The sequence below is a fragment of the Tachyglossus aculeatus genome (genome assembly GCF_015852505.1).
Source record: "Tachyglossus aculeatus isolate mTacAcu1 chromosome 12 unlocalized genomic scaffold, mTacAcu1.pri SUPER_6_unloc_1, whole genome shotgun sequence".
Taxonomy (NCBI): Eukaryota; Metazoa; Chordata; class Mammalia; order Monotremata; family Tachyglossidae; genus Tachyglossus; species Tachyglossus aculeatus.
In genome coordinates, this window is record NW_024044828.1 from 3,774,832 (window position 1) to 3,801,928 (window position 27,097).

At 47.2% G+C, this 27,097-nt stretch overlaps 2 protein-coding genes across 8 annotated transcripts in view; one reads left to right on the plus strand and one right to left on the minus strand.

The window, feature by feature from the left end:
• Nucleotides 1-9: 9 nt before the first annotated feature.
• On the minus strand, nucleotides 10-16,020 carry PMPCB (peptidase, mitochondrial processing subunit beta). The gene is made up of 13 exons (XM_038741132.1): nucleotides 15,909-16,020; nucleotides 11,355-11,495; nucleotides 10,017-10,103; nucleotides 8,856-8,985; nucleotides 5,617-5,815; nucleotides 5,398-5,477; nucleotides 3,846-3,958; nucleotides 2,756-2,899; nucleotides 2,085-2,245; nucleotides 806-891; nucleotides 643-731; nucleotides 366-441; nucleotides 10-258 (listed from the first exon to the last, which is right to left on the minus strand). Exons 1-13 carry the CDS (start codon nucleotides 16,014-16,016, stop codon nucleotides 194-196), a joined length of 1,479 nt encoding a protein of 492 aa, XP_038597060.1. The 5' UTR covers nucleotides 16,017-16,020; the 3' UTR covers nucleotides 10-193.
• A 5,201-nt stretch (nucleotides 16,021-21,221) lies between these two features.
• NAPEPLD (N-acyl phosphatidylethanolamine phospholipase D) overlaps nucleotides 21,222-27,097 on the plus strand; it is a 36,806-nt gene continuing 30,930 nt past the window's right edge. For 2 of the 7 annotated variants that reach the window (XM_038741506.1, XM_038741505.1), the window contains exon 1: nucleotides 22,204-22,345. Coding sequence is in view for 2 of the 7 variants with exons in the window: in XM_038741503.1 (XP_038597431.1) it covers nucleotides 21,254-21,288 (35 nt within the window). In the remaining 5 variants the exon portion in view is untranslated. Of the gene's footprint in view, nucleotides 21,289-21,426; nucleotides 21,502-21,989; nucleotides 22,092-22,119; nucleotides 22,176-22,203; nucleotides 22,346-27,097 lie in introns of those variants that run through there. The other 5 variants (XM_038741507.1, XM_038741503.1, XM_038741510.1 and 2 more) reach the window with 5 other exon arrangements.

Genomic DNA, 27,097 nt, shown 5'->3' on the forward strand with positions numbered 1-27,097 from the left:
AACCCTCAATGAAGTATTTAAAGGTTTATTGATATTTATAATCATCCTGAAACTTGAAGAAACAGGGCTGCAGGTCTTCAGCAGGGTGCGGAGGGGCTTTCGGGGAGGGGATAAGTTTTTCCCACCCACTGATCTTACAAAGAGAGTCGCTAAACCCCATACGTTTCTTAAATTATAGATTTCCTTCACCATCTTAGTCACGAAGCCAGACCATGCCCTTACAAATTCGATCATAATCTGGTAGCTGTTCAATGGGACCTAAACGTTAAGAAAAAATATATTAATACACTAGGTGGGGGGCAAAAAAAAAACAATCCACACCCATCTCACTGGTCCCAAGAGGAGGGGGCAGAGAGAAGTCTTACCAACAGCAGCAATGGCGGGGCGCTTATCATAAATGTATCTGGTGCACACTTCTCGTAGATTTTGGGCATCAATAGCCTAGAAGTGGAGAGATTCAGGCATAAATTTGGTTGATGTTTTGTATCATCCCATTGCCCTCGATACCTTGGGGGTAAAGAAAGCTAATCTGTTTCCATGCTTTCAGCTTAAAATAACTTCCTTAACGAAGGATGAAAGCACCAAATAATCACACTGATCTCGCGGCAGAGTTGCAGGGGGAGAGGGCGTGCTCTTGCTTACTTCAATTCTCGCTTCCAGTTCCGGGATGGGGATCCTCCGGTTGTAACACAGCATTTGCCGACCAATGTCCTCACAGATAGGAGTGGAACCTAATTTAAATGAAGAAGTATTCCAGATACCGGTACCCCCACCGAAAAAATAAAACTCACAGTCCGATCCTCACCGTCAAGCTGCAACAGCATGTTTGTTTTTAAAAGGTTCTTGGCTCGAGCAACCTCACTTTCAGTGACACTTGTGCAGAGTCGGATCCTGAAAGGCAGTTTGGACAGAGCTGTAAAATCCTTTGCTGTGGAACTGTATTTTCTGTGTTCAGCATAGTGAAAGGTGTTCGATTTAAACCAGTAATGCATCGTGACACGCGGTACAAATGTGTCTCTATTCAAGATGCCTTTTATTAAGAGGCTATGCACTGAATAAAACAAACTGGATCGGTTCATGATGCCATTAAGTCGTACCCTGCAGGGCACGCTGAATCGGAAAACACCCTTGTCAAGTATTATCAGTTCTAGACTTCTAAAAAGAGCCTGTGACTCAGTTTTCTATTCTCACAAGTAACTGCGAACATTAAGCTTTTTAAGTCACCCAGCTGAGTTGGCCCTCAGTACATTTTGTTCAGGATGAACCACACAGTTATTGAAAGAAGAGATCTCATTCCTTAGCTAGAAATTCACGTTTCCTAAGAAGGGAGAGGAGGCAAACCAACCCTAAAGTGCCACACCAAGGATTCTCTACATGGTGGAAAGAGAGCAGTGAACACCAGTGTGTTTCCTGCTCTGCTGAGCCTGCTCAATTGTTCCATTTTCCCACACTTCTTCATTCCCCCTAGAATCTGCCAAAATGGGGGAAACCACCAGTGATATTTATCCAGCGCTGCTTATTTGCAGAGCACTGTACTCTAAGCACTTGGGAAAGTGCAATACAACAGAGTTGGTAGACACCTTCCCTGCCCACAAGAAGCCTACAATCTACAGAGACAATTGGAGAGAGCAGTTTCGGAGATTTTAGATGACCATCTCCCAACGAGAAGGGAGAGATTAGGGAGGTTAGAGATGGAGAAAGTGTCAAAGTGAAGAAAATCACACAGCACGGGCCTGGGAGAAACGCGGACCGGGGTGTGAAAGCCCAGCTCCGGCACTTATCTGCTGAATGACTGGAAAAGTCACTTGAGTTCTCTGGGCCTCAGTTACCTCATCTGTAAAACGGGAGTTAAGACGGTGAGTCCCACGTGGGACACGGATGGGATCCAACCTGATTAGCTTGTATCTACCCCAGCGCTTAGTACAGTGCCTGGCACGCAAGTGCTTAATGAATACCATAAAATATATAAAAATCTGCTGAAAAGGACCAGGGCAACAACTTCTTTCTGGATTGGCCACACGGAATAAGACGTCTAATGTAACCGAGGAACCCCTCTGCGTCCCAAATCGGGCTCGCTTTCTTACCATTCTCTTTGGACGCAGTCCAGCATGTCAGCCACGGTGGTGGGTTCACAGACCAGATAGAGTCCCCAGAGTCCCGTATCTGTGTAGCAAGTGTTAAATGACTGGAAGCTGTGACACAGGTTGCCGTGACAGGCGATCTGAGCAAGTTTGCTGGACAAATTCTGTGGCGAGGAAAGAAATGAATCCCGGCTCTGTCAACTGCTCACTGGATGATCGTGGGCAAGTCACTTCCCTTCTCTGTGCCCCCGTCCCTCAAATGGAAAATGGGGATACCTTTTCTCCCTCCTACTTAGACCAATAAACACTGAATTAACTTGTACTTACCCCAGCTCTTAGAACAGTGTTGGATACATAGAAAGCAGCTAACAAATGCCATTAAAAAAAAAAACCCTCTCCCCCTTCACATCTGGCAGACCACTGTTTTCTCCATCTTCAAAACACTTCAGAAAACACGGTGCCTCCGGGCGATCTTCTCTGATTTAAATTTCTATCTTATAAACCCACCACTGCCACTGCAGTTCTTCGAAGCTACCTAATCGCATGGCTATTCACGGCTCATACTGCTCAAGCCCATTTCTTTACAGTCTATGACGTCTTAATATCTGGTTGCCTCGCTAGACTGCCGGCACCGAGGAATCAGGTTTCTGAATTCTTTCCGACTCTCCACTTACCACTCCTCCTCCGAAAGAACGGTCCCAGTTCCCGATCAGGGTGTTGGCGACCATCAGAGGGATGGTGTCGGGGTGAGACCAACCCACGGCTTCGACGGCAACCGCGATGTGGGCCAGGGGCATCTTGTCACCGTTCACGCGAATCTGGTTGGACACAGAAAGACGCCGTTTCAGTTTGGGGGAACGTTCGCTGAGAAGGCCCTGTTACAGAAAACGGGGTATTCGGGAATCGGTTCATCCTGTTCCCGGGAAGTTTCCGAGGACCTGCTCGAATGGGGCACCTAACCACAGCCCTCGGCATTAAACTGGGATGGGGGAAGAAGGGGGTGGCAGGAGCCACTTGATGATCGCTTTCCCAGCCTCACCAGGCTGAGCACAGAAGAGTGGGAAAGGGAACCCAAAAGAGAAGGATCACGTTGGGAACTGGGCCCGTGGCCTAGTGGACAGACCCCGGGCCTGGGAGCCAGAAGGACCTGGGTTCTAATCCCGGCTCTATCAACTGCTCATTGCGTGATCTTGGTTAAGTCACTTCACTTCTCTGGGCCTCAGTTCCCTCAACTGTAAAATGGGGATTAAGACTGCGAGCTCCATGTGGGACAGGGACTGTGTCCAACCCAATTTGCCAATGTACCCCAGCACTTAGTACAGTGCCTGTTACATAGTAAGCGCTTAACAAATACCACACTTGTTACTTGTTGGACTTTGGGCTGGATAAGAAAGGAGGCCGCTTCCACTTGCACCACTAAAGCAAGCGGGCTGGGGATTTCTTCTCTGCTCACAGAAAAATCAATCAACCAATCGTATTTACTGAGCACTTACTGTGTGCAGAGCCCTGTCCTAAGCACTTGGGAGAGTACAATACAACATCATACCAGAGTTGGTAGATATGTTCCCTGCCCTCAGTGAGTTTACAGTCCAGACATCCCCCACAACACCCTCACGGACAAAGTGGATGTTCGGGTGTAAGCTGCTAGAGGGTAGAGAATCCCGTTCTCTAATTTTACTAGACTTCCCAAGTGCTTCGTTCAGCGCTCCGCACACAGTGGGCGCGCAACGGATGCTGTCGCCTGACCGCAGGGGAATGGCTTACCTCGCTCCCAGTGAACTTGCACTCCGGGAGGGCTGGAGTTCCTCCTTTGTGCGCAGGGAGCAAGTTACCGAAGTGAAACTTGGCCAGGTCGAGCAGCTCATTATGACACACTCCTGTTGGAAAAGGAAAAGGAAACTTTAAGTACCGTCTTTTAGCTACCCCAGCGCTTAATACGGTGCCTGGCACGGAGTAAGTGCTTTATGAAATACCATAAAGAAAAATCACACGTGAATTCAACTTTTCTATCAGTGCAATGCAAAGCTATACATTTCAAACAGCCTCGTTGCAGATCCTCCTGCTTACAGCCTCTCCCCGTTCCAATCTATACCACCCAATGTTGCACGGATCATCTGGAAGCATTGCTCAGTCCATCTCTCTCCTCTCCTCCAACCTTTCCAACGGCTTCCTCTGTTTCTCCGCAACAAGCAAACACTCTGAGCTTTAAGAGAAGCAGCGTGGTCTAGTGGGAAGAGCGTGGGCGTGGGAGTCAGAGGACCTGGGTTCTAATCCTGCTGAGCCTCGGGAAAGCAACTTCTCAGTTTCTCTATTCTCCTGTCTCCTGCTCAGACCGTGAGTCCCATGCGGGACATCAGACCATGTCCAACCTAATTAACTTGTATCTACCCCAGTGCTTTTAAACAGTCTGACCTATAGTAAGCGCTTAAATACTATACAAAAAGGATCTCCACCAACTTACCCTACAATACCCATGTCCTCTCTTCTCCCGCTCTTCCCCCTTGCTCCTCTGAAGCCAACCTTCAAGTTGTCCCTCGCTCTTGGCTCTCTCACTTCCATCCCTTTGCTCATGACCATCTCCTAGCTTAAAACTATCCCTTCCCAAACCACCATACAAAGCCCTCAAAAAGTCCCACCCCTTCCACTAAGCCTTCCCTGCTTGATTTCCCAGTACTCTACACTGTATAAGCCCATCAGCCAAATCTAGCCCTTTGGAACTTATTTATACCCATTCTCAGCCGTCTTGACTATATATGCCTATTTGACTGGACACTCAATGATTCAGACTACTCTTGTCAATATTTTTATGTCTGCTTCTCCCATTAGAGTGCAAGCTCCTTACGGGCAGGAAACCTGGCACTTTGTAATTCAGTACTTCCCAAGCACCTAATACGCACCAAGTGGGCGCTGAATAAGTACTACTACTTTCCACTACCATCGGTGGTGCTGCCAACTCCATTTCCTTATTCAATCATCAGTATTTACTCCCCCCACAGCCATTTGATAGAATTCGGACTCCACGTTCCCACGCTTTTGAGCGCTTTGAGCCCCACACGGGCTGTGATAGTTTTCCACCCTAGAATTTGGATCAACTGAAGTCCACCTTGCTAGACATGCCGACGTCATAACCTGAAATTACGCTTCCAACACAAAATCAAGACGTACTATGTGGCGACGCAATCGCTGGCAGGCAAACCAGCACGGTCAGTTGTTTTCCTGAGCACTTCTGGTGTCAAGGGAAAACAACCGAAAAGCGCCCAAGAAATACAAATTAATGAATGAGGATCAGAGTATACCATGTTTCAGAATCACCCACCTCCAGCTGCAGCAAGGACTATTCTCGATCCTTTGTAATGTGTGGTGATGTACTCCACTAAGTCAGTGCGGTTTATGGACCTGTAAACGGAGGAAGGATGCTCGTGAGCGACAATCATCATCCTTTACAAACTTCCATTTCCAAAACGATTTCCCGAGTGGCTGCCTGTCACAGGAACCCACCACAAACCCTAGCCGGGGGGAGAGAGGTCGCGCTCACTTGATGTTTTCGGTCGGCCCTAAGATCGTGCGGCCCAGGGCGGTGTTTTGATAGGCTGTCGCGTGAAGATAGTCGAAGACAACTTCCTGCAAGTTGGTTTCCACTTCCTGCATCTCCCGGAGGATGACGCCCCGCTCCCGCTCAATCTCGGCTTCTCCCAGCGTGCTGTTCTGTATGATATCGGCCAGGATTTCCACGGCTGAGGGGAAAGAAAACGTAAGGGAAAAGAACTGAGATGCCAGGCACGGATTTGAAATCCGCGCAGACCCGATGGCCACTTGATCAACTGGGAATTGATCAATTAATCAATCTACCAATGGTATTTATTGACTGCTTAGCGTTTGCAGAACACTGCATTAAGGGCTTAGGAGAACGCAATGCAAAGGTTTTGGTAGACAGGTTCTCTGCCCACAAGGAGCTTAGTGTCTAGAATGAATCTACCCATTAGGTGGTCAAACCACTGCTTGATCCCAATGCCAATCAATAAACACCATGGCCAGAGCGCAGGTCTGGGAGTCCGAGGACGTGGGTTCTAATCCTGGCTCTGCCGCCCGTCTGTTTGGGTGGCCATAGGCAAGTCACCTCACTGTGTCTCAGTTCCCTCATCTGCAGAATGGGGATTCAATACCTGTTCTCCCTCCTACTTAGACTGTGAGCCCCATGAAGGGACCCGCTTATCTTGTATCTACTCCGGCGTTTAGTACAGTGCTTGGCACATATTAAGTGCTTAACAAATACCACAATTATTATTATTACTGTTTGTAGACCACATGATACTAAAAGCAATGGAGAGTCAATACGGTTATGGCCCCGGTTTATATTAAGGAATTCAAGAATCCTAAAAACTATCTGGTCTGGTTTTTGTTTCATTTTTATGGTATCTTTTAAGCACTTCCTGTGTGTCAAGCACTATTCTTCAGTGGAAAGAGCCCGGGCTTGGGAGTCAGAGGTCATGGGTTCAAATCCCGGCTCAGCCGCTTATCAGCTGGGTGATTTTGGGCAAGTCACCTAACTTCTCTGTGCCTCAGTTACCTCATGTGTAAAATGGGGATTAAGACTGTGAGCCCCACGTGGGACAACCTGATCCCCTTGTACCCTCTCCAGCGCTTAGAACAGTGCTTTGCACATAGGGAGCGCGTAACATATGTCATCATTATTATTCTAAGTGCTGGTGTAGATACAAGTTAATCAGGTTGGACACAGTCCATGTCCCTCATGGGGCTACCAAATCTAAGTAGAAGGGAGAACAGGAGAATTGAGGCACAGAGAAGTTAAGTGGCTTGCCCAAGGTTACATAGCGGACAAGTGGCAGAGTCAGAATTAGAACCCAGATCCTCTGAATCTCAGGCCCGTGCTCTATCCACTAGGCCACGCTGCTTCTCAAGCTTGTTGAGCACGACCTAGCCCGGAAGAGGAGTTGGAGCACTCCAGTGAGCAAGAGCAGTTTGGGTTGATACACAGTAGCCTGACGGGACAATCCCGATTCTGGGAATTTGGGTTATTTCGTTCAGTTGCCTAAGGCAACTTGGGATGATTCCACGGAGCTGGTCCGCTGCAGCTGTAAACCAGATGCCGAGTATCCACCCTCTTATCCCCAGCTCCTCCTGCTCCATCACCACTTCCCCAGAGGAGTCCAGGGAGGAAGTTTAGGGAAGAAATCAGGTCAGAAGCTGATTCTGTGGCACAGCCCCAGATGGGGACAAGAAAACAATCCCTCCAAGGATGAGCTGAGCTACGTGATGGGGCTGCAAGCCAAGGTAGAAAGCACGATGAAGTTCTAAAACAGCAGGATCTGAAACTGTGAGGGAACAGGAGGCTGGGCCTTCAAGCAACACTTCCAGGACTCCAAGTTCCCTGAGGGCAGGGGCTGCCTTTCAATTTGACGGTCCTCTCCCAGGGATCTCGTACGCTGCTCTGCCAGCACGGTGTATTGGAGAAAACACAACCCTGGGAGTCAGACGGTCATGGGTTCTAATCCCAGCCCTGCCACTTGTCTGCTGGGTGAACTAGGGCAAGTCACTTCACTTCAAGGGCCTCAGTTACCTCATCTGTAAGATGGGGATTGAGACTGTGAGCCCCAAGTGAGACAGGGTCCGTGTCCAACCTGATAAACTTGTATTTACCCCTGCGCTTAGTACAGTGCCTGGCACATAGTAAGTGCTTAACAAATACCATCATTAGTACTGTTTATTAATATTGTTAATAATAAATATTCTGGAATGAAGCAACACTTAATGCATCCCCACATCCCCAGGGAGTGTGGAACAGTTAACGTTGGCTCAACTCCCTGGTGTATATCCTCTGCCTCAAACTCATTGCTGGCCTTGTAGCTAAATAAGCATTCGCTTGCTCGGGGGCCGATTATAATTGCAATCACTGCCTTCCCAGATGAGGTTTCCGGGCCCGTCCGTGTCACGTGTTCTGACGGTTCCAGAATTTAACCCACCCCCATCCTCGTCTACCCCTCTCCAAGACTGGATTATTCTTCAACTCTGTTAGCCCATGCACAAAAGTTTACATGATGGTTCAGGTGCCCTTTGTACTGCCATCTCTGATGGGCCAGATTGGCAGGCAGCACGGTCTAGTGGATACAGCACAGGCCTGGGAGTTAGAAGGACCTGGGTTCTAGTCCCGGGTCTGCCCCTTGTCTGCTGGGTGACCTTCGGCAAGTCGCCTCCCTTCTCTGGGCCTCAGTTACCTCATCTGTAAAATGGGGGACTAAGACTGTGAGTCCCATGTGGGGTGTGGACTGTGTCCAACCCCGGCACTTTAAACAGTGACTGGCCCATAGTAAGCACTTATCAAATACCATAAAAAAAGCAAATTGCTCCAAACTCCACGTTACACCCTGTCCTCCTGGGGTCCCACTCTCTCAGCTGGTATGGTCCAAGCCTGAGAACTGATTCAGTCATTCAATCGTATTTATTGAGCGCTTACTGTGTGCAGAGCACCGTACTGAGCGCTTGGGAAGTACAAGCTGGCAACATATAGAGACGGTCCCTACCCAACAGCGGGCTCACAGTCTAGAAGGGGGAGACAGAGAACAAAACAAAGCATATTAACAAAATAAAATAAGTAGAATAAATATGTACAAGTAAAATAAATAGAGTAATAAATATGTACAAACATATATACAGGTGCTGTGGGGAAGGGAAGGAGGTAAGGCGGGGGGATGGAGAGGGGGAGGAGGGGGAGAGGAAGGAGGGGGCTCAGTCTGGGAAGGAGACTGATGCCAATACCTCTTGGTAAATCCCTGGAGAAAGCTTTTGCATAGTACACCGTTTGCTCTCTGGAGGTGTAGGCGTTGAGGTGGGCACCCATGTTCTCAATCTCAAGCTCCAAGTCCAGCTGGGACCTCTTCTTCGTGCCCTGAGACGAAAGGGTTGGGAAAGAGCGGTTTACACACATCTTAGCCTTCAACTGCTCTGAATTCCCTAAACCAGCAGCCTTGAATCATCACCATCAACGGTTTTTATCTGAGCGCTTGCTGTGTGCAGAGCCCTGTACTCAGCAGTTGGGAGAGTACAATCCAACAGAGTTGGTAGACACGTTCCTTGCCCCCAGCAAGTTTAATGACTAGAAAGGGGAGACAGACGTTAAAGAGTATTTATTAAGTGATTCCCTTGTGCAAAACACTGTACTAGGTATTGGGGAAAGTGGGATAGGATACAGTGCTTTGCCCCAGTAAGCACTCAAATAAATACGACTGAAAGAATGAATACTTCTGTCCTTGAGGAATTTACAATCTAACCTCTTCACCTAACGGAAATAACGCTTTTTCTTCCTCCACCCTATTTTTTTAATGCGACTTGTTACGCACCTTACTATGTGCCAGGCATGGTATTAGCCTGGGGCTCACACTCTAGATTGGAAGGAGGAGGTCTTAATTCCCATTTCCCAGATGAGGTGACTGAGGCCCAGTGAAGTGAAATGTCTTGCCCAAGGTCACAGAGCAGACACTCACATCCCCCCTGCCCCCAGCTCTGGGGCAGATCAACGGCGGTTTTTTTCTCTTCCCCCTCCCTCTCACATCCTACGTTGCATTTCCTCGGCTCCAGTACAAAACAAAATCATTTCTCGATGCTACTCCGGCTCAATTTACCATTCTCATTCAGCCACCGTTCAGTTTTCTTCTGAAAAACTGGAATAAGGACCCCATTAGGTCTTGCCCCTCCGCTTTGGTCGGCGCTGAACCAGACACAAACAGATGAATCCCACTGTTTCCAACGGGGAGCTAGTTTGCACACTGGCCACGGTGTACTGTCGGAACGATCGTCTGAGGTCATCTCAGGGGAACGCAGCGAGGAAACTTGGAGACGAGGGAGCCGGGGGAGGGAGTGTGCTCTCACGCTCAAGGCCTTCTGGAGGGAAGGAATGAGCCGCGTGTGGGAGGTACTTGCCTTGAAAGCCATGTGCTCCAGAAAATGAGCCGTCCCGTTATTCTTCTCATTCTCATATCGGCTTCCCGCATCAATCCAAAGCCCGACCTCCAAAAGAAAAAAAAACAGATGACACTTGAATCAAAAATTTATTTTGGGGGACGTTAATAACACTCCTCCTGCTAGGCTGTAGGCTCATTGTGGGCAGGGAATGCATCTGTTTGTTGTTATATTAAACTCCCAAGTGCTTAGCACAGGGCTCTGCACATAGTAAACAATCAATAAATACAACAGATTGACTGGCTGCCTTTTCAAAACTACTATACTTTGCCTAATCTTAAGTGCGGTATCTATCAGTAAGTTTGGGAATTCATTACGCACTTCTCTTGGGTCAAATGCAAAGTACTGAGGTAGACATGTGTTAATTAATCTGACACAGAATCTCTGTCCCATACGTGGCTCTCAGTCTACAAGAGGGGAGAATAGTACACTATCCCGTTTTATAAATTAGGAACCAAAGGCTCAAGAGGTTATGTCACACAGCAGGCCAGTGGCAGAGATGGGATCAGAAACTAAGGCTCTTAGCTCCCAGTAGCCTGTCTTTTAGAGTATACTGGCTCACTTCCTCCCCCCGACTCTTTTCTTAATGATATTTGTTCAGCACTTACTACGTGCCAGGCACTGCACTAAGCCTTGGGTGGATGCAAGATAATCAGGTTGGACACAGTCCCTGTCCCACATGAGGCTCACAGTCAGAAGGGGGAGGATTTAATTCCCATTTGACAGGTGATGGAACTGAGGCCCAGAGAAGTTAAGTGATTTGTCCAAGGTCCCACAGCACATAAATGGCAGAGTGGAGGTTAGAACCCAAGTACTCTAACTCCCAGGCTCACGCTCTTTCCACTAGGCCACACTGCTTTCCCGGGCTTATTCTCATATTGGCAATTTTCATTTCCCTCCACTCGGGATCGAGTGGCTGCCGTTTCAATCATGCAATTTGGCACCAGGGATGGTAGAACTGCTGGCTGAGGAAGCGGGCGTGTGTCTCGGGGTGGAGGAGAGTGAACGATACAGGATTAATTGTGAAAATACCTGACTACCAGACTGGGGATATAACCAGGACCACCCACTCAGACTCTGTGCCAGAGCACTATACTAAGCACCTGGAAAAATACAACAGAATGAGCAGACATGCTGCCTGCTTACGACGCACTTACTCTCTTTTCCCTAGGGAAGGCAAAATTAGGCATTTGCAAGAGACCGACCAGGAGATTTGCAGCCCAAAATGAATTCTTCAAATGAAACCGCCCTTCAGTCATCCACCGATTCAAAAACGCCATCTGCCCCAATGCTACCTACCGTGCATGTTGAGAGCCCGGAGTCCTCGGAAGCTACTCGGAGTCCGTTTTCCAGAGATGTGACTCGTGTCTCGGGGACATTTAAAGCCACTTGTGCAGCTGCCTGAGCACTTCTGAACCTCTTCTCTCCCGTACTTATCAGCTGGAAAGGCAACAACATGTCACAATAAATAGCTGGCTCCATTCTGATTTTCAAGCTCACTCAACCGTTCGTTTCCTTCAAATCACTCAATAAAGCTTATTCTGCAACACTGGAACACGTAGTAGAAATGAAAGATATGGTTCTTGCCTTCAGGGAGCTTGTCACCTAATGGGGGAAATTAAGAGTAATCTGAAGCCTTAATCATTCTCCATTCCAATTCTTCTTTAGGCCATTCTCATACTCACGAGGAAGCTTTTGTTAATTCTTCTACAAGTGTACATAAGCATACGTTTGAGGAGGGTATACTACAGTACTAATACTAGTACGGTAGAAGACGGCAGTCAAAGTTGTAGGAGCAAATGAGTTTGCTAAGGGAGTGGGTGTAGATGGAGAATCTACGGGGAAGGAGAACTGAGCCTGAAGGGATTCCCACAGTTAGCAAGTGGGAGGCAGAGGAGGAGCCTGCAAAATGAATATATGTATATATGTTTGTACATATTTGTTACTCCATTTATTTATTTATTTTACTTGTACATATCTATTTATTTTATTTTGTTAGTACGTTTGGTTTTGTTCTCTGTCTCCCCCTTTTAGACTGTGAGCCCACTGTTGGGTAGGGACTGTCTCTATATGTTGCCAACTTGTACTTCCCAAGCGCTTAGTACAGTGCTCTGCACACAGTAAGCGCTCACTAAATACGATTGATGATGAATGACCAGAGAAATAGAAGAACAAGGAGAGGAAAGTGTCGGTGAAGCCAAGGTTAAATGTATTTCCAGGAGAAAGTGGGTGGTTGACAGTGTTGAAGGCGGCTGAGAAGTGGAGGAAGATTAGGATGGAGGAGAGGCCGCTGGATGTAGTAACAAGGAGATCATTGGTGGTCCTTAGAGGGGTCAGTTTCCATAATAATAATGGTCATTTGTTAAGTGCTATGTGCCAAGCACCATTCTAAGCGCTGGGGCAGATACAGGGTAATCAGGTTGTCCCTCGTGGGGCTCACAGTTTTAATCCCCATTTTATAATAATAATGTTGGTATTTGTTAAGCGCTTACTATGTGCAAAGCACTGTTCTAAGCGTTGGGGGGGAATACAAGGAGATGAGGTTGTCCCATGTGGGGCTCACAGTCTTAATCCCCATTTTACAGATGAGGGAACTGAGGCACAGAGAAGTGAAGTGACTTGCCCAAGGTCACCCAGCAGACATGTGGGGGGGGGGGGGGCAGGATACGAACCCATGACCTGTGACTCCCAAGCCTGTGCTCTTTCCAATGAGCCACAAAATGAGGTAACTGAGGCACAGAGAAGCTAAGGGACTTGCCCAAAGTCACACAGCAGACAAGTGGCGGAGCCAGGATTAGAACCCACATCCTCTGACTCCCAAGCCCACGCTCTTTCCACTACGCCACGCTGCTTCTCATATAATGGTATTTGTTGAACACTTACTATTCATTCATTCATTCGATAGTATTTATTGAGCACTTACTGTGGGCAGAGCACTGTACTAAGCACTTGGGAAGTCCAAGTCAGCAACATATAGAGACGGTCCCTACCCAACAACGGGCTCACAGTCTACAGATTCTCAAGACCGTGCTCTTTCCACGGTAAAAAGTCAGATTGGAGAATATCTATTCTATTTATTTTATTTTGTTAGTATGTTTGGTTTTGTTCTCTGCCTCCCCCTTTTAGACTGTGAGCCCACTGTTGGGTAGGGACTGTCTCTATATGTTGCCAATTTGTACTTCCCAAGCGCTTAGTACAGTGCTCTGCACATAGTAAGCGCTCAATAAATACGATTGATGATGATGATGATGATTGGAGGGGGCCAAGGATTAGTCAGGGGAGGCTTCCCGGAGGAGATATGATGTTAGAGGGGCTTTGAGGATGGGGAGAGGGGTGGTTTGTCGGATGTGAAGCGGGACAGAGTTCTGATCGGTTTTTCCTTTTCGAAAAGTGATGGCAGTCTCAGAAAGAAAGGGAATGGGCAGAAGGGTACGTGTAGGGTTCTCCTCCAGCATGTGGCCCTACAAACCTCTCTATCTAGGGAGGGCCAACACTCTCAGCAGCAAAAAAAAGCCCCCTATCATTTCATATGTCTCTATATGTTGCCAACTTGGACTTCCCAAGCGCTTAGTACAGTGCTCTGCACACAGTAAGCGCTCAATAAATACGATTGACTGATGATTGATATGACTAGCTCCTCCGCTAGACTGTAAGCTCGCTATGGGCAGGGAACCGGTGTGGTGCTCTGCACATAGTAAGCACTCAGTAAGTATGATTGATTGATTGATCTGACTCACATTCCTAACAGTACGAATCTCTTCTCACATTTCCCTCCGTGTCACCCTGACTCGCTCCCTTTATTCATCCCCCCTCCCTGCCCCCATGGCATTTAAGTACATATCAGCGCTTAGAACAGTGCTCTGTACATAGTAAGCGCTTAACCAATGCCATCATTATTACTATTATTATCTGACATTTATTTATGTATATTAATGTCTGTCTCCCCTTCCAGACTGCAAGCTCACTGGGGGCCCCCCTCTTACCTCCTTCCCTTCCCCACAGCACCTGTATATATGTTTGTACATATTTATTACTCTATTTATTTATTTTACTTGTACATATCTATTCTATTTATTTTATTTTGTTGGTATGTTTAGTTTTGTTCTCTGTCTCCCCCTTTTAGACTGTGAGCCCACTGTTGGGTAGGGACTGTCTCTATATGTTGCCAACTTGTACTTCCCAAGCACTTAGTACAGTGCTCTGCACACAGTAAGCGCTCAATAAATATGATTGATTGATTGATTGTTTATCGTTATATTGTACTCTCCCAAGTGCTTATACAGTGCTGTGCATGCAGGAGGTGCTGACTAGTAACAATTATGGCAATTGTTAAGCGCTTATTAATGTGCAGAGCACTGTACTAAGCGCTTGGAAGAGTGCTTCACTTCTCTGTGTCTGTTACCTCATTTGTGAAACAGGGGGTATCCCCAAGCGGGACAACACAATTACCTTGTATCTACCCCAGAGGAGCAGTGTGGCTCAGTGGAAAGAGCACGGGCTTGGGAGTCTGAGGTCACGGATTCTAATCCCAGCTCCCCCACATGTCTGCTGGGTGACCTTGGGCAAGTTACTTCACTTCTCTGGGCCTCAGCTACCTCATCTGTAAATTGGGGATTAAGACTGTGAGCCCCCCGTGGGGCAACCTGATCACCTTGTAACCTCACCAGCGCTTAGAACAGTGCTTTGCACATAGTAAGCACTTAATAAATGCCATCATCATTATTATTATTACTATGCCCTGAGCCTCAGTTACCTCATCTGTAAAATGGGGATGAAGACTGTGAGCCCCACGTGGGACGTGTTCACCTTGTATCCCCCCCAGTGCTTAGAACAGTGCTTTTAAGTGCTTAACAAATGCCATTATTATTATTATTATTATTATTATTATTATCATTATGGTAAGCACTTAGCAAATACTATTAATTATTATTATTATTAAGCACTGGGGTACATAGGAGATAGGCAGGTCAGACACAGTTCCCTGTCTAACATGGAGCTCACAGTCTAAGTAGGGAGAGGGGGGTCCTGGATGGATCACCTTGTAACCTCCCCAGTGCTTAGAACAGTGCTTTGCATGTAGTAAGCGCTTAATAAATATCATTATTATTATTATTATGCACTTAGAACAGTGCTTTGCACATAGTAAGTGCTTAATAAACGCCATTATTATTATTATAAATTATTATTAATGCCATTTATTAAGCGCTAGAACAGTGCTTTGCACATAGTAAGCGCTTAATAAATCCCAGTATTGTTATCATTAATTAATAACATTAATTAATGATTAATTATCATTGTAATAATAATATTATTATATTATCATAATATAATAATAATAAACCCCGGCTCCGCCAGTTGTCAGCTGTGTGACTTTGGGCAAGTCACTTAACTTCTCTGTGCCTCAGTTACCTCATCTGTAAAATGGGGGTTAATAATAATAATAATAATGGCATTTATCAAGCGCTTACAGGGACTGCCTCAAGCGCTTAATAAGTGCCATCATCATCCCCATTTTACAGATGAGGGAACCGAGGCACTTAAGGTGGACAGGTGTCAGGTCGTCAAAATAAATAGAATTATGGGTAAATGCCCATCATTAACAAAATAAATGGAGCTGTAAATATGAACATGTAAAATAAACAGGGTAATAAATCAGCATAAACATATATACAGGTGCTGTGGGGAGGGCCAAGGGGCCTGCAAGGGAGGCCGGCGGGGTGCCAACCGCCCAATCCCAGCATGCAGCGCGGGCCGCAAGGGCTTCTGGGAATCGTAGGCTTAGCCTGAGTTGAGGGGTCCGAGCCTGGAGGACCGGAAAAGCCCCCCCAAACCGGCCCTCCGGGGGTCACTCACCCTCCTGGCGTCGCCGCCGACAAAAAACGCCTCAGCTAAACGCCAGAGAGGCCGCCGCCTGGGCACCAGCAAGGCCCGGGACGCCGCCATGGCCCTCGACGCCGCCATCTTGGAGCTACCCGTGGCCGGCGTGGGGGCGGAAGTGAGGCCGCGGGCCCTGCCGCCTCCACCGCCTCCCCCTGGCGGCCCGGAGGAGCAATAGCACCGAGGCGGCGGTCATTCATTCATCCATCCATCAATCGTCTTTATTGAGCGCTTACTATGTGCAGGGTACTGTACTAAGCGCTTGAGAAGCAGCGCGGCTCAGCGGAAAAGAGCCCGGGCTTTGCAGCCTGAGGTCGTGGGTTCAAATCCCCCGCTCCGCCAACTGTCAGCTGGGTGACTTTGAGCAAGTCACTTCACTTCTCTGGGCCTCAGTTCCCTCATCTGTCAAATGGGGGTGAAGACTGTGAGCCCCCCCGTGGGACAACCTGATCCCCTTGTAATCTCCCCAGCGCTTAGAACAGTGCTTTGCACATCGTAAGCGCTTAATAAATGCCATCATCAAGTAGGAAACATATAGAGACGGTCCCTACCCAACAGCGGCCTCACAGTCTAGAAGCAGCTTGGCTCGGTGGAAAGAGCAAGGGCTTTGGAGTCAGAGGTCATGGGTTCAAATCCTGCCCCCACCGATTGTCAGCTGTGTGGCTTTGGGCAAGTCACTTCACTTCTCTGGGCCTCAGTTCCCTCATCTGGAAAATGGGGATTCATTCAATCGTATTTATTAAGCGCTTACTGTGTGCAGGGCACTGTACTAAGCGCTTGGGAAGTCCAAGTTGGTAACAGATAGAGACGGGCCCTACCCAACGGTGGGCTCACAGTCTAGGAGGGGGAGACGGAGAACAAAACCAAACATATTAACAAAATGAAATAAATAGAATAAATATGTACAAATAAAATAAATAACTAGAGTAATAAATACGTACAAACACATATACATATATGCAGGTGCTGTGGGGAGGGGAAGGAGGTAAGGCGCGGGAGGAGGGGGCTCAGTGTGGGAAGGCCTCCTGGAGGAAGTGAGCTCTCAGTAGGGCCTTGAAGTGCTTTATAAATGCCACTATTATTATTAAGTCACTTCACTTCTCTGGGCCTCAGTTACCTCATCTGTAAAATGGGGATTAATTATTATTATTATTATTAAATTGGAAAGTACAATTCGGCAACAATTAGAGACAGTCCTTACCCAACAATGGGCTCACAGTCTAGAAGTGGGGAGATTGTTCAGGGGGACAGAGGGCTGGAGAGAAGCAGGTTTGGGGGGGGGGTGTTCTAAGGGAACACCCTAATAATAATAATAATTATTATTATTATATTATTATTAAGTCACTTCACTTCTCTGGGCCTCAGTTACCTCATCTGTAAAATGGGGATTACTACTACTACTAATAATAATAATGACATTTATTAAGCACTTGCTATGTGCAAAGCACTGTTCTAAATGCTGGGGAGAATACAAGGCGATCAAGTTGTCCCACGGGGGGCTCACAGTCTTAACCCCCATTTTACAGATGAGGTAACTGAGGCACAGAGAAGTTAAGTGACTTCCCCAAAGTCACACAGCTGGCAACTGGCAGAGCTGGAATTTGAACCCATGACCTCTGACTCCAAAGCCAAAGATTAAGACTGTGAGACCCCCGTGGGACAACCTGATCACCTTGTAACCTCCCCAGTACTTAGAACAGTGCTTTGCACATAGTAAGCGCTTAATAAATGTTATGATTATTATTATTACTACAAGTCAGCAACATATAGAGACGGCCCCTACCCAACAACGGGCTCCCAATCTAGAAGGGGGAGACAGAGAACAAAACAAGACATGTTGACAGGTATCAAAATTGTTAGAACAAATAGATTTAAAGCTATATGAACATCATTAACAAAATATATACAATAGTACATATATACAAGTAAAATAAATAGAGTAATAAATCTGTGCAAACATATATACAGGTGCTATGGTGTGAATAGGATAAACCCATTAGCCCAGCAAGGATCTGCACTGGGAATCAATGCAGGAGGGACTTCCCAAGCACTTAGTACAGTGTTCTGCACACAGTAAGTGCTCAATACATACGATTGAATGAATGGTTATGATTCTGAACGTTCAGCAGTATCCCCATCATCGTTACCAAGGACAATAACACGGCATTAACACACGTTGCCATAAATAGTTTACAGTATTAGAAAGAGCAGCCTGTAAGCATAATATATACCCGGCTGTCTTTTGTGTTTCCAGACGATGCATGGCCTGTACTAAGCGCTTGGAAAGTACAATTCGGCAACAATTAGAGACAGTCACTACCCAACAATGGCAGCCTGTATGCATAATACATATCCAGCTGTCGTGTTTCCAGACGATGCATGGCATGTACTAAGCGCTTGGAAAGTACAGTTCGGCAACAACTAGAGACAGTCCCTACCCAACAATGGGCTTCCAGTCTAGAAGTGGGGAGATTGTTCAGGGGGACAGAGGGCTGGAGAGAAGCAGGTTTTGGGTGGCGGGGGGTTCTAAGGGAACAAGTGGAGGCTGGAAAAGCAGGTTGAAGAGGGTTTTCTGAGGGGGCAGTTTAGGGGTGTTTCCTGGGGGACGGTGAGGGCTGGAGAGAAGCAAGTTTATGGAGGTATTCTATGGGAACAGTGAGGGCTGCAGAGGGGCACGTTTAGATGGTTATTCTTTGGGGGGGGGGGGGGCAGTGAGAGCTGGAGAGATGGTTTTTGGGGGTATTCTGGGGGGGACAGGGAAGGCTGGAGAGATGGTTTTGGGGGGTATTCTGGTGGGGGGACAGGGAGGGCTGGAGAGAAGGTTTTGGGGGGGTATTCTGGGGGACAGGGAGGGCTGGAGAGAGGGGTTTATGGGGGTATTCTGGGGGGTAGGGAGGGCTGGAGAGAGGGGTTTATGGGGGTATTCTGGGGGGCAGGGAGGGCTGGAGAGAGGGGTTTATGGGGGTATTCTGGGGGAACAGGGAGGGCTGGAGAGAGGAGTTTATGGAGGTATTCTGGGGGGACAGGGAGGGCTGGAGGGAGGGGTTTATGGAGGTATTCTGGGGGGACAGGGAGGGCTGGAGAGATGGTTTATGGGGGCATTCGGGGGGGCAGGGAGGGGTGGAGAAACGGGTTTATGGGGGTATTCAGGAGGGCAGGGAGGGGTGGAGAGGGTCGGATTTGGATGGTTATTGTGGGTGGAGAGCGAGGGCCGTGGTGCAGGGGTCCCAGGGGTCCGGGCCTGTGCCTGGGGGTGAGGGGGTTACGGGGTGTGAAAATTGTGGGTGGGTCTGAATTCGGGGGGCGTCTGTAGGGTGGGGAGCCTGGGCGGGCACCCTTGGTGAGGCAGCGTTGGGCGCTGAGGCGCGGGCTGGGCCTGCTGGCTGGGCCAGGGTGCCCGCTGCCCTCGCCCCAGACTGGAACTGATACCAACACTGCCAATGCCAGCAGTAGAGCCAGTGGAAGTGGCAGGGGCAGTGCCAGGGCCAGGGCCAGTGTCAGGGGCAGTGGCAACATGGGCTTCGATCCCGGGCTGCGTTGGGGCCTAGTGGTGTTAGGGGCCCTGGGGCAGCAGGAGCGGGTGGCCCCCGCCTCAGGGGAACAAGGCCACCCTGCCCCAAACACAAACACCCCCAAAACACACATACACTCACACACACACACACACACACACACACACACACACACACACACTGAGGGAGGGACCCTCCCCCTCTTCCCCTTTCCTTCCTTCCCTTGGCCTCCCTTCTCCCCCCTCCATCCCTCCTCACCCCTCCCCTTGATGGTGATGATGGTATTTGTTCAGCACTTACTATGTGCCAAGCATTGTTCTAAGGCTGGAATGATGCTATTTGTTAAGCGCTTACTATGTGCCATGCACTGTTCTAAGTGAAGGGGTAGATATAAGGTAACTAGGTTGTCCCACGTGGGGCTCACAGTCTTAATCCCCGTTTCACAGATGAGGTCACTGAGGCCCAGAGATGTTAAGTGACTTGCCCAAGGCCACACAGCAGACAAGTGACACGTCCTCTGACTCCCAAGCCCAGGCTCTTTCCCCTTTCCATCCCTCCTCATTCCTCCCCCCCTTTCCCCCTCCCTCCTGTGGCCTCCCCTCCCCTCCTCCCCTCTCCCTTTCTGCCCCTTCCCATCCCTCCTCACCCCTCCCTCTCCGACTCCTCCCCTCCGCATCCCTCCCCCAGTGCTTTGCACATAGTAAGCACTTAATAAATGCCATCATCATCATCATTATTGTTTCCCCCTCCCCATCCCTCCTCTGACCTCCCCTCCTTACCCCTCCCCTCTTTTCCCCCCTCCCTCCCACCCCTCCCTTCTGCCCCCTCCTCTTTTCCCCACCCCTCCCTTCTGTCCCCTCCTCTTTTCCCCACCTCTCCTTTCTGTCCCCCTCCTCTTTTCCCCACCCCTCCCTTCTGTCCCCCTCCTCTTTTCCCCACCCCTCCCTTCTGCCCCCCTCTTTTCTCCACCCCTCCTTTCTGTCCCCCTCCTCTTTTCCCCACCCCTCCCTTCTGTCCCCCTCCTCTTTTCTCCACCCCTCCTTTCTGTCCCCCTCCTCTTTTCCCCACCCCTCCTTTCTGTCCCCCTCCTCTTTTCCCCATCCCTTCCTTCTGTCCCTCTCCTCTTTTTCCCAACCCTTCCTTCTGTCCCCTTCCTCTTTTCCCCACCCCTCCCTTTTGTCCCTATCTTTTCCCCACCCCTTCCTTCTGTCCCCCTCCTCTTTCCCCCATCCCTTCCTTCTGTACCCCTCCTCTTTTCCCCAACCCTTCCTTCTGTCCCCCTCCTCTTTTCCCCACCCCTCCCTTCTGTCCCCCTCCCCCTTTCCCCACCTCCTTTCTGTCCCCCTCTTTTCCCCACCCCTCCCTTCTGACCCCCTCCTATTTTCCCCATCGCTTCCTTCTGTTCCCCTCCTCTTTTCCCCACTCCTCCTTTCTGTCCCCCTTCTCTTTTCCCCACTCCTCCCTTCTGTCCCCCTCCTATTTTCCCCTCCCCTCCCTTCTGTCCCCCTCCTCTTTTCCCCACCCCTCCCTTCTGTCCCCCTCCTCTTTTCCCCACCCCTCCTTTCTGTCCCCCTCCTCTTTTCCCCACCCTTCCTCTTTTCTGTCCCCCTCCCCACCCCTCCTCTGGCTCCTCCTCCTCCCCTCCTCCCCCTCCTCCCCCGTCCCCTCTTTCCCCCTCCCCTATCGTACCCCTGGGCCAGGGGGTCCGGCCGGCTGGGGCTGGGGCTGGGGCTGGGGCTGCTGTGCAGGGGGGCGGGGGGCGCGTTGCAACAGGTCTCCATGGCGCTCCAGAAGCTCGTTCTCCGCAGGATGAAGATGAGCCACGGTGGGGAGCAGGATCGGGGGTCAGACACGGTGCCTTCTTCGGGGTTCGGGGGAGGAGGGGGTTGGGGGGTGGGGGCCAAGCCCTCCTGGGTCCCTTCCTTAGCCCTGACCGTCCAGACTGGGACAGGAGCAGGAGAAAGAGGAGGAGGAGGATGCATTTCAGCTCCCTGGGCCCTGTTCCGGCAGCTAAGGGGAATCACTGCATCCTCCCAAGCTCCTGGGTCGACCTAATTGTGAGTCTCCCGCCCCTGGGGAATGTGCAAATCACCTACAAGGGCACCGAGTTCATCCCAGCGCTTAGAACAGTGCTTGGCCCATAGTCAACGTTGAACAGACACCACCATTATTCCATCTCTCACCTTATTCAATCCGTCCGAGGAGCCTTGCTAGAACTCATCTCTTTGGTTTTGCGTGGGAGTGTTTGTGATTTGGGTTTTTTTATTCTCCTTGTGATTTTTTGGGGTGTTTTTTTTCCCCATAAAGATATTGGAATTTGGGGGATGCTGAGATACGGATGCTGATTTCGCTCTCTCCTTAAAATAAATATCTGGCATAAACCCGTCCTGTTTTTCGCAGTTGCCAGAGTTGTGTTTTTGCATCGTTGACATTTTAAAGAGGCTGCAGCATTGCTCGGAGTAGATGTTATATAAGCTCTAAAAAGGAAGACCGGGCTGCTTCGGTTGAACTGAGGTTTCGAGTCAGAAGTTGGTGTTGCATCGCCCGAGAGTCAGGATTTAAGGAAGCTATAAAGAACGTTAGCGTTTATTTTCTGAAGCTATAAAGAACGTTGGCGTTTATTTTCTAAACGTATGGAAGGATACAGGTATCTCACGGTTTGTCCCTGAGTAGTTGTAGAGGATTTCAGGTGGCATTACAAATTCTAAGGACAGTTTTTGCCAAAAGGCAGGTGAGGATTTACTAATTGGAAAACTCCTTGGAGCATTTTAACAACTGTTTATCTGATTTACCGTGTCAGTGTGTTCCCTCTTCAGAGGCAGACGGTTGAGAAGTTGTGCTGGATTTCTCTGTCAGATAGAATGGAAAACTGGGATGCGTCGGTCTTATCGAAGAAAAAAGGTGATTAATTGGTAGCGGCTAAGTATCGCGTATTAAAGAATGTGGCAGTGCTGAAGTGGAGGATTTGGTTTTCTAGTTGTAATCCATTTTAGCTCTAGTGGAATATGTTCCGGGGTCTGAATCTTGCCAGAACGTGAAAAGGACAGGGTAATCTAATGTGTGAAGTGGAAAATCTAATTTAAAATGTTTAATCCTGTAGATTTCTTCAAAGTTTCCTGTCACAGCTAGCAAAAGTTACAAATGGATCAGGCTTGTAGCCCACAGGCAGTTGTTACATGGATTCTTGTAGGCAATTCTTTGATCTGTAGTTTCAAAGAATGAATTTTTTGCTTAAGAATAATAATGTGTGCAGTGAAACCCATAGCCCAAAATTGGTTTTGTGCTGAACTTCGTAACTAGATTTTGGTAAACATAAAATCCATCTCAGTTGTTCGAAAGGGGAGGGAAATTTCGTTTGGATACTTGAGGGGCTGGATGAGGGAATGAATTTGTAGTTGGAAAGTCTGTGGAGGAACATGACCTGATGTTTGGATAGCTGAGCTTTAATTATTGATAATAATGCTGATAATATTTAATTATCAGTAGTTATTAACTGAGGTTTTGATCTGCGTTTTCCTCGTGGTAATAGGTGTGGTCTTCATTCTTTCTTTTTTCCACCCCTTCCCGCTCCCTTCTGCAGAAGTAAACATGCAGAGTAGCTGGAGGGATCGAAATGTTTCCTTGTAATAGTTTCCATATTGCATGTAATATGGGGTCGTGTAATTAATGATTTCATAAATACAGAGGGCCTATTACCTGAAGACCTACAGAAGCATCCTTAAAGCTAACATCGAGAAAGTCCCACCTGTTAAAATTGTTCAAAGTTTGATTTTTGACATTCATGGAAGAATAGGATATGTATCTGAGATTTACAGTGCAGTCTTAAACACTTTTCTAGAAGTGTCTTAAAAAACAAAACCTTAATAGACCCACCTAATTATATTGACATTTATACACTCCTACAGGAATCTTGTGAATGTTACATAATCTTATTTTAGAACTTGTGTATTAGTAGGATGATGGGGGACTGATCAAATAATGAGTGGTATTTATTCAGCACTTACCATGTGCAAAGAACTGTACTAAGCACTTGGGAAGAATACAACACAACAGAGTTTGTAGACACATTCCCTGCCCACACAAACTTACAGTCTAGAGAGGGAGACAGACATTAGTATAAAGAATGTATAATAGGTAATTTATAGATATATACATAAGTCTGCGGGGCTGAAAGTGGAGCAAATACCAAATCAAGTGACGTTTCTACAGTAGACCTCGGCTCAGCAAGTATTCTATCTTTTTAGTTATCTGCAGAGCCCTTATTTCCTGCAGTTAAGTGCTTAGTACAGTGCTTTGCACAGAGCAAGAGCTCAATAAATACGACTGAATGAATGAAATGCAGTTATGCAGGCTAAATAACGGGGTCAAAAATGAAAAAAAAGAAGTTTTTTAGATAATATAATGAACTCGTCCGGTATCTTGATCTCATGACTCGGTCATGTTTGGGTGTACTAGACAGTACTCTGATATTTCTCTCTCTTTGTTTTTTGGGGGGTTGGGGGGTATTTATGCTCTCACTATGTCCCAGACACTGCACTAAGCACTGCGATAGGTACAAGCTAATGAGGTTGGACACAGCCCATGTCACAAATGGGGCTCACAGTGTTAATCCCCATTTTACAGATGAAGGAACCGGGACACAGCGAATGCATTCATTCAGTCATATTTATTGAGCGCTTAATGTGTTCAGACCACCATACTGAGCGCTTGGGCGAAGTGAAGTGACTTGCCCAGGGCCACACGGCAGACCAGTGGCAGAGGTGGGATTAGAACTCAGGACCTCTTGACTCGCAGACCTGTGTTCTATCCACTAGGCACACTGCTTCTCTCTCTTCTCTTTTCTCTATTCCCTGATTTTTTCTTATGAAGTTATTTTTCATGTGTTTGGGTACTTCAGCTGCTAATTTATCTGATATTTAGCTTCTTTGTTTTTAATTAGGCTTCTGTTTCAAATAAGAAACCTTAGATTAAAAAAAAAAGTGAAGCACTTGAAGCTCCTCAGAAGAAAGGCACATAAATTCAGGTATTATAGCCTAACAAATGACTGAAAGCTTCCTGGGTTCAGATCCCTTGAGTTATTAATGAGCTGAGCCATTTAATCCCCTTGTTCCCTAAACAAACTAAAAAGAAATCCCTACCAGGTGAATAACAGCCTTTCCAGATGCCCTCTTTGAGCGTCTGTGGAGAAGTAGTTTCCAAGTGAGAGGAGGCGTTAATGTAGAAATTAAGTGCATATTACTGAAGCTATTTCGAAAGCATCAAAAAACGAAACAAGACAAACTCTTGAAGCCGTTGCTTTGAAAATTTCATCTGAATTCATTTTGTCTGAACTTCATACCCGCTTCTGTTGTTAGAAACAAGCAATTAAACAAAAGTCTGAAACCTTGAACTGGGAACAGAGACCCTCAGCCACCAATTAATTGTGTGAGTTTTGGCAACTCACATTGAGCGTATGGATGCTTGCCTAAAGAAGACTTTTCCATTTCATGTGGAGGATGAGACCAGTCCAGACTTGCTCATTATGGGCAGAGAAATGTGTCGGCCAATTCTATTGTAGTGTATCCTCCCCAAGTGCTTAGTTCAGTGCTCTGCACATAGTTAAGTACTCAATAGATACCAGTGATCGATAATGTAAAGATGGTATAGTAATTCCATATTTACCGTAGGTGGCCACTCCGAAAGATCGGATGGCCCCTTTTGGCAATTCGAGCGGATTCTAAACCTTTGACAAGACCTGGCGGTTTTGTGATCTCTTCAGATTAGAAAAAAAAATTGTGAGCCCCATGAGAGAAAGGGACCGTGTGTAATTCTCACATGTGTATCTTCTCCCAGAGCTAAAGTACACTCCTTTGCCCACAGTAAGAGCTTAATAAATATTATTACAACTAAAGGTCGCCACGGCCAAGGAACATGTCTACCAATTCTGTTGTACTCTCCCTAGAGCTTAGTACAAAGCTCTGCACACAGTAAATGCTCAGTAAATATCAGTGATCTATTGATTACAACTCTAACTCACTCTGATGCCTTCGCTCTCTCTCGGTCCTCATCTTCCCCCAAAATCCCTTCCTATTTTTGGTCCCTCACTCAAAATGAAACAGTCGGCACCTCTGATATTTCCTCATCCTTTTCCCCCCAGCCCCATATTTGTGATTCAGATGCAAAATGACATTAATTTGAAGGTCACTCTTTAGTTAATGGTCTATAGTGCACTTAGTACATGGTTGATACTCAAATGTATATTCACATATGACCCATTTAAAAGGTCAAATGTGAAATGCGCCTGTTTGAAATTTTATTTTCCCTAAATGATCATGTGTGTAAATAGTTTATTTTATGAGCTTTTTGTAAGCTCCTTGTAGGCAGGGAATGTATTCTCCCAAGTACTTATCACAGTGCTCTGCACACAGAACTCAGTAAATACTACTGATGGTACATTGTTGTACAAGAGGTTTTTTTTTTAAGCCTGTAATGCTTAAGCCTGATTTAGACAGCTCAGGATTGTGTTCTGTAATTTTATAAAAGAAAAGGAATGTATATCCAGTTAAATAGATCACTCACACATAGCTAGATGTAATTTTGTTGATGACATAATTATAAATATGGAAGTTGCCCTGAGGATGCTTCTCTTTATATCCCATTAACAATTCTAGTACCCAGCTAATAGGCCAAGTGGCCGTCTGCCAGGTGAACTCTGACTAAAACACTTTGTGAAAACCGGAAAGACGCCCTCAGGTAGCATGTATATTCTGTCTAAATATGAAATATAGTTTTACTGTTGTCTCTCCCTGCTGTGTAACCTTAAAGCTGAAGTCCCACCTTTCAATAGGAAGAGTCCCACAGCTTTGCAAAACCTAAAGATATAATGCTCAAATACAGCATTCTGATATTTTGGAAAATCTCAAATGCTCTCAGTACAATTAAGCTTTTGTTAGGATGGCTTAATTTCACCCCTTTTAAAAAAATTTTACTTCGATCCGGGACACAACAGCAGAGCATTAGGTTCTCTAAATTTTCCTTGGGTGTCTATCAAAATTTTATTAGTGAAGAAGCTTTTAAGAGAAGAGAAGGCCAAGGAGTGACGAGGAGTACTCAAAGGAGCAGTACTCCATTTTGAGAGAGGATTGAACAAGAGGAAACAAATGTAAATTTCAGTTAGACAAAAAACAGGAATTTTTTGACTGTACCTAAGCTACCCTTTTCAAAAAGGTTACTGATGGTGAATTTTTATTTGATTTTTAGTGTGTGTAGTCAATTAGAACCACCTGTGGGGTCATCAATCTCTTCTACATTGTGTGTGTGGAAAGAAAGTCAGTCCTGAGTATCTGCCTCTTAATTTCGCCATCCTCTCGAAGCCTTTGTCCTGGGAGGCATCCCGCTTCCAGAATTGCCTTCAGCGGTTTCTCTGCTGGTCCCAACCGTGCCATAAGAATAATAATAATAATTGTATTACTTGTTAAGCGCTTAACTATGAGCCAGGTTCTGGGGTAGGCACAAGATAATCAGGTCGGACACTGTCCTTGTCCCGATGTTTTGTAGGAGGGAGAGCAGGAATTTCATCCTTATTTTAGAGGTGAGAGAACTGAGGCACAGGGAAGTTAGGTCACACAGCAGGCAAGTGGTGGAGCCAAGATTAGAACCCAGGTCCTCTGAGTC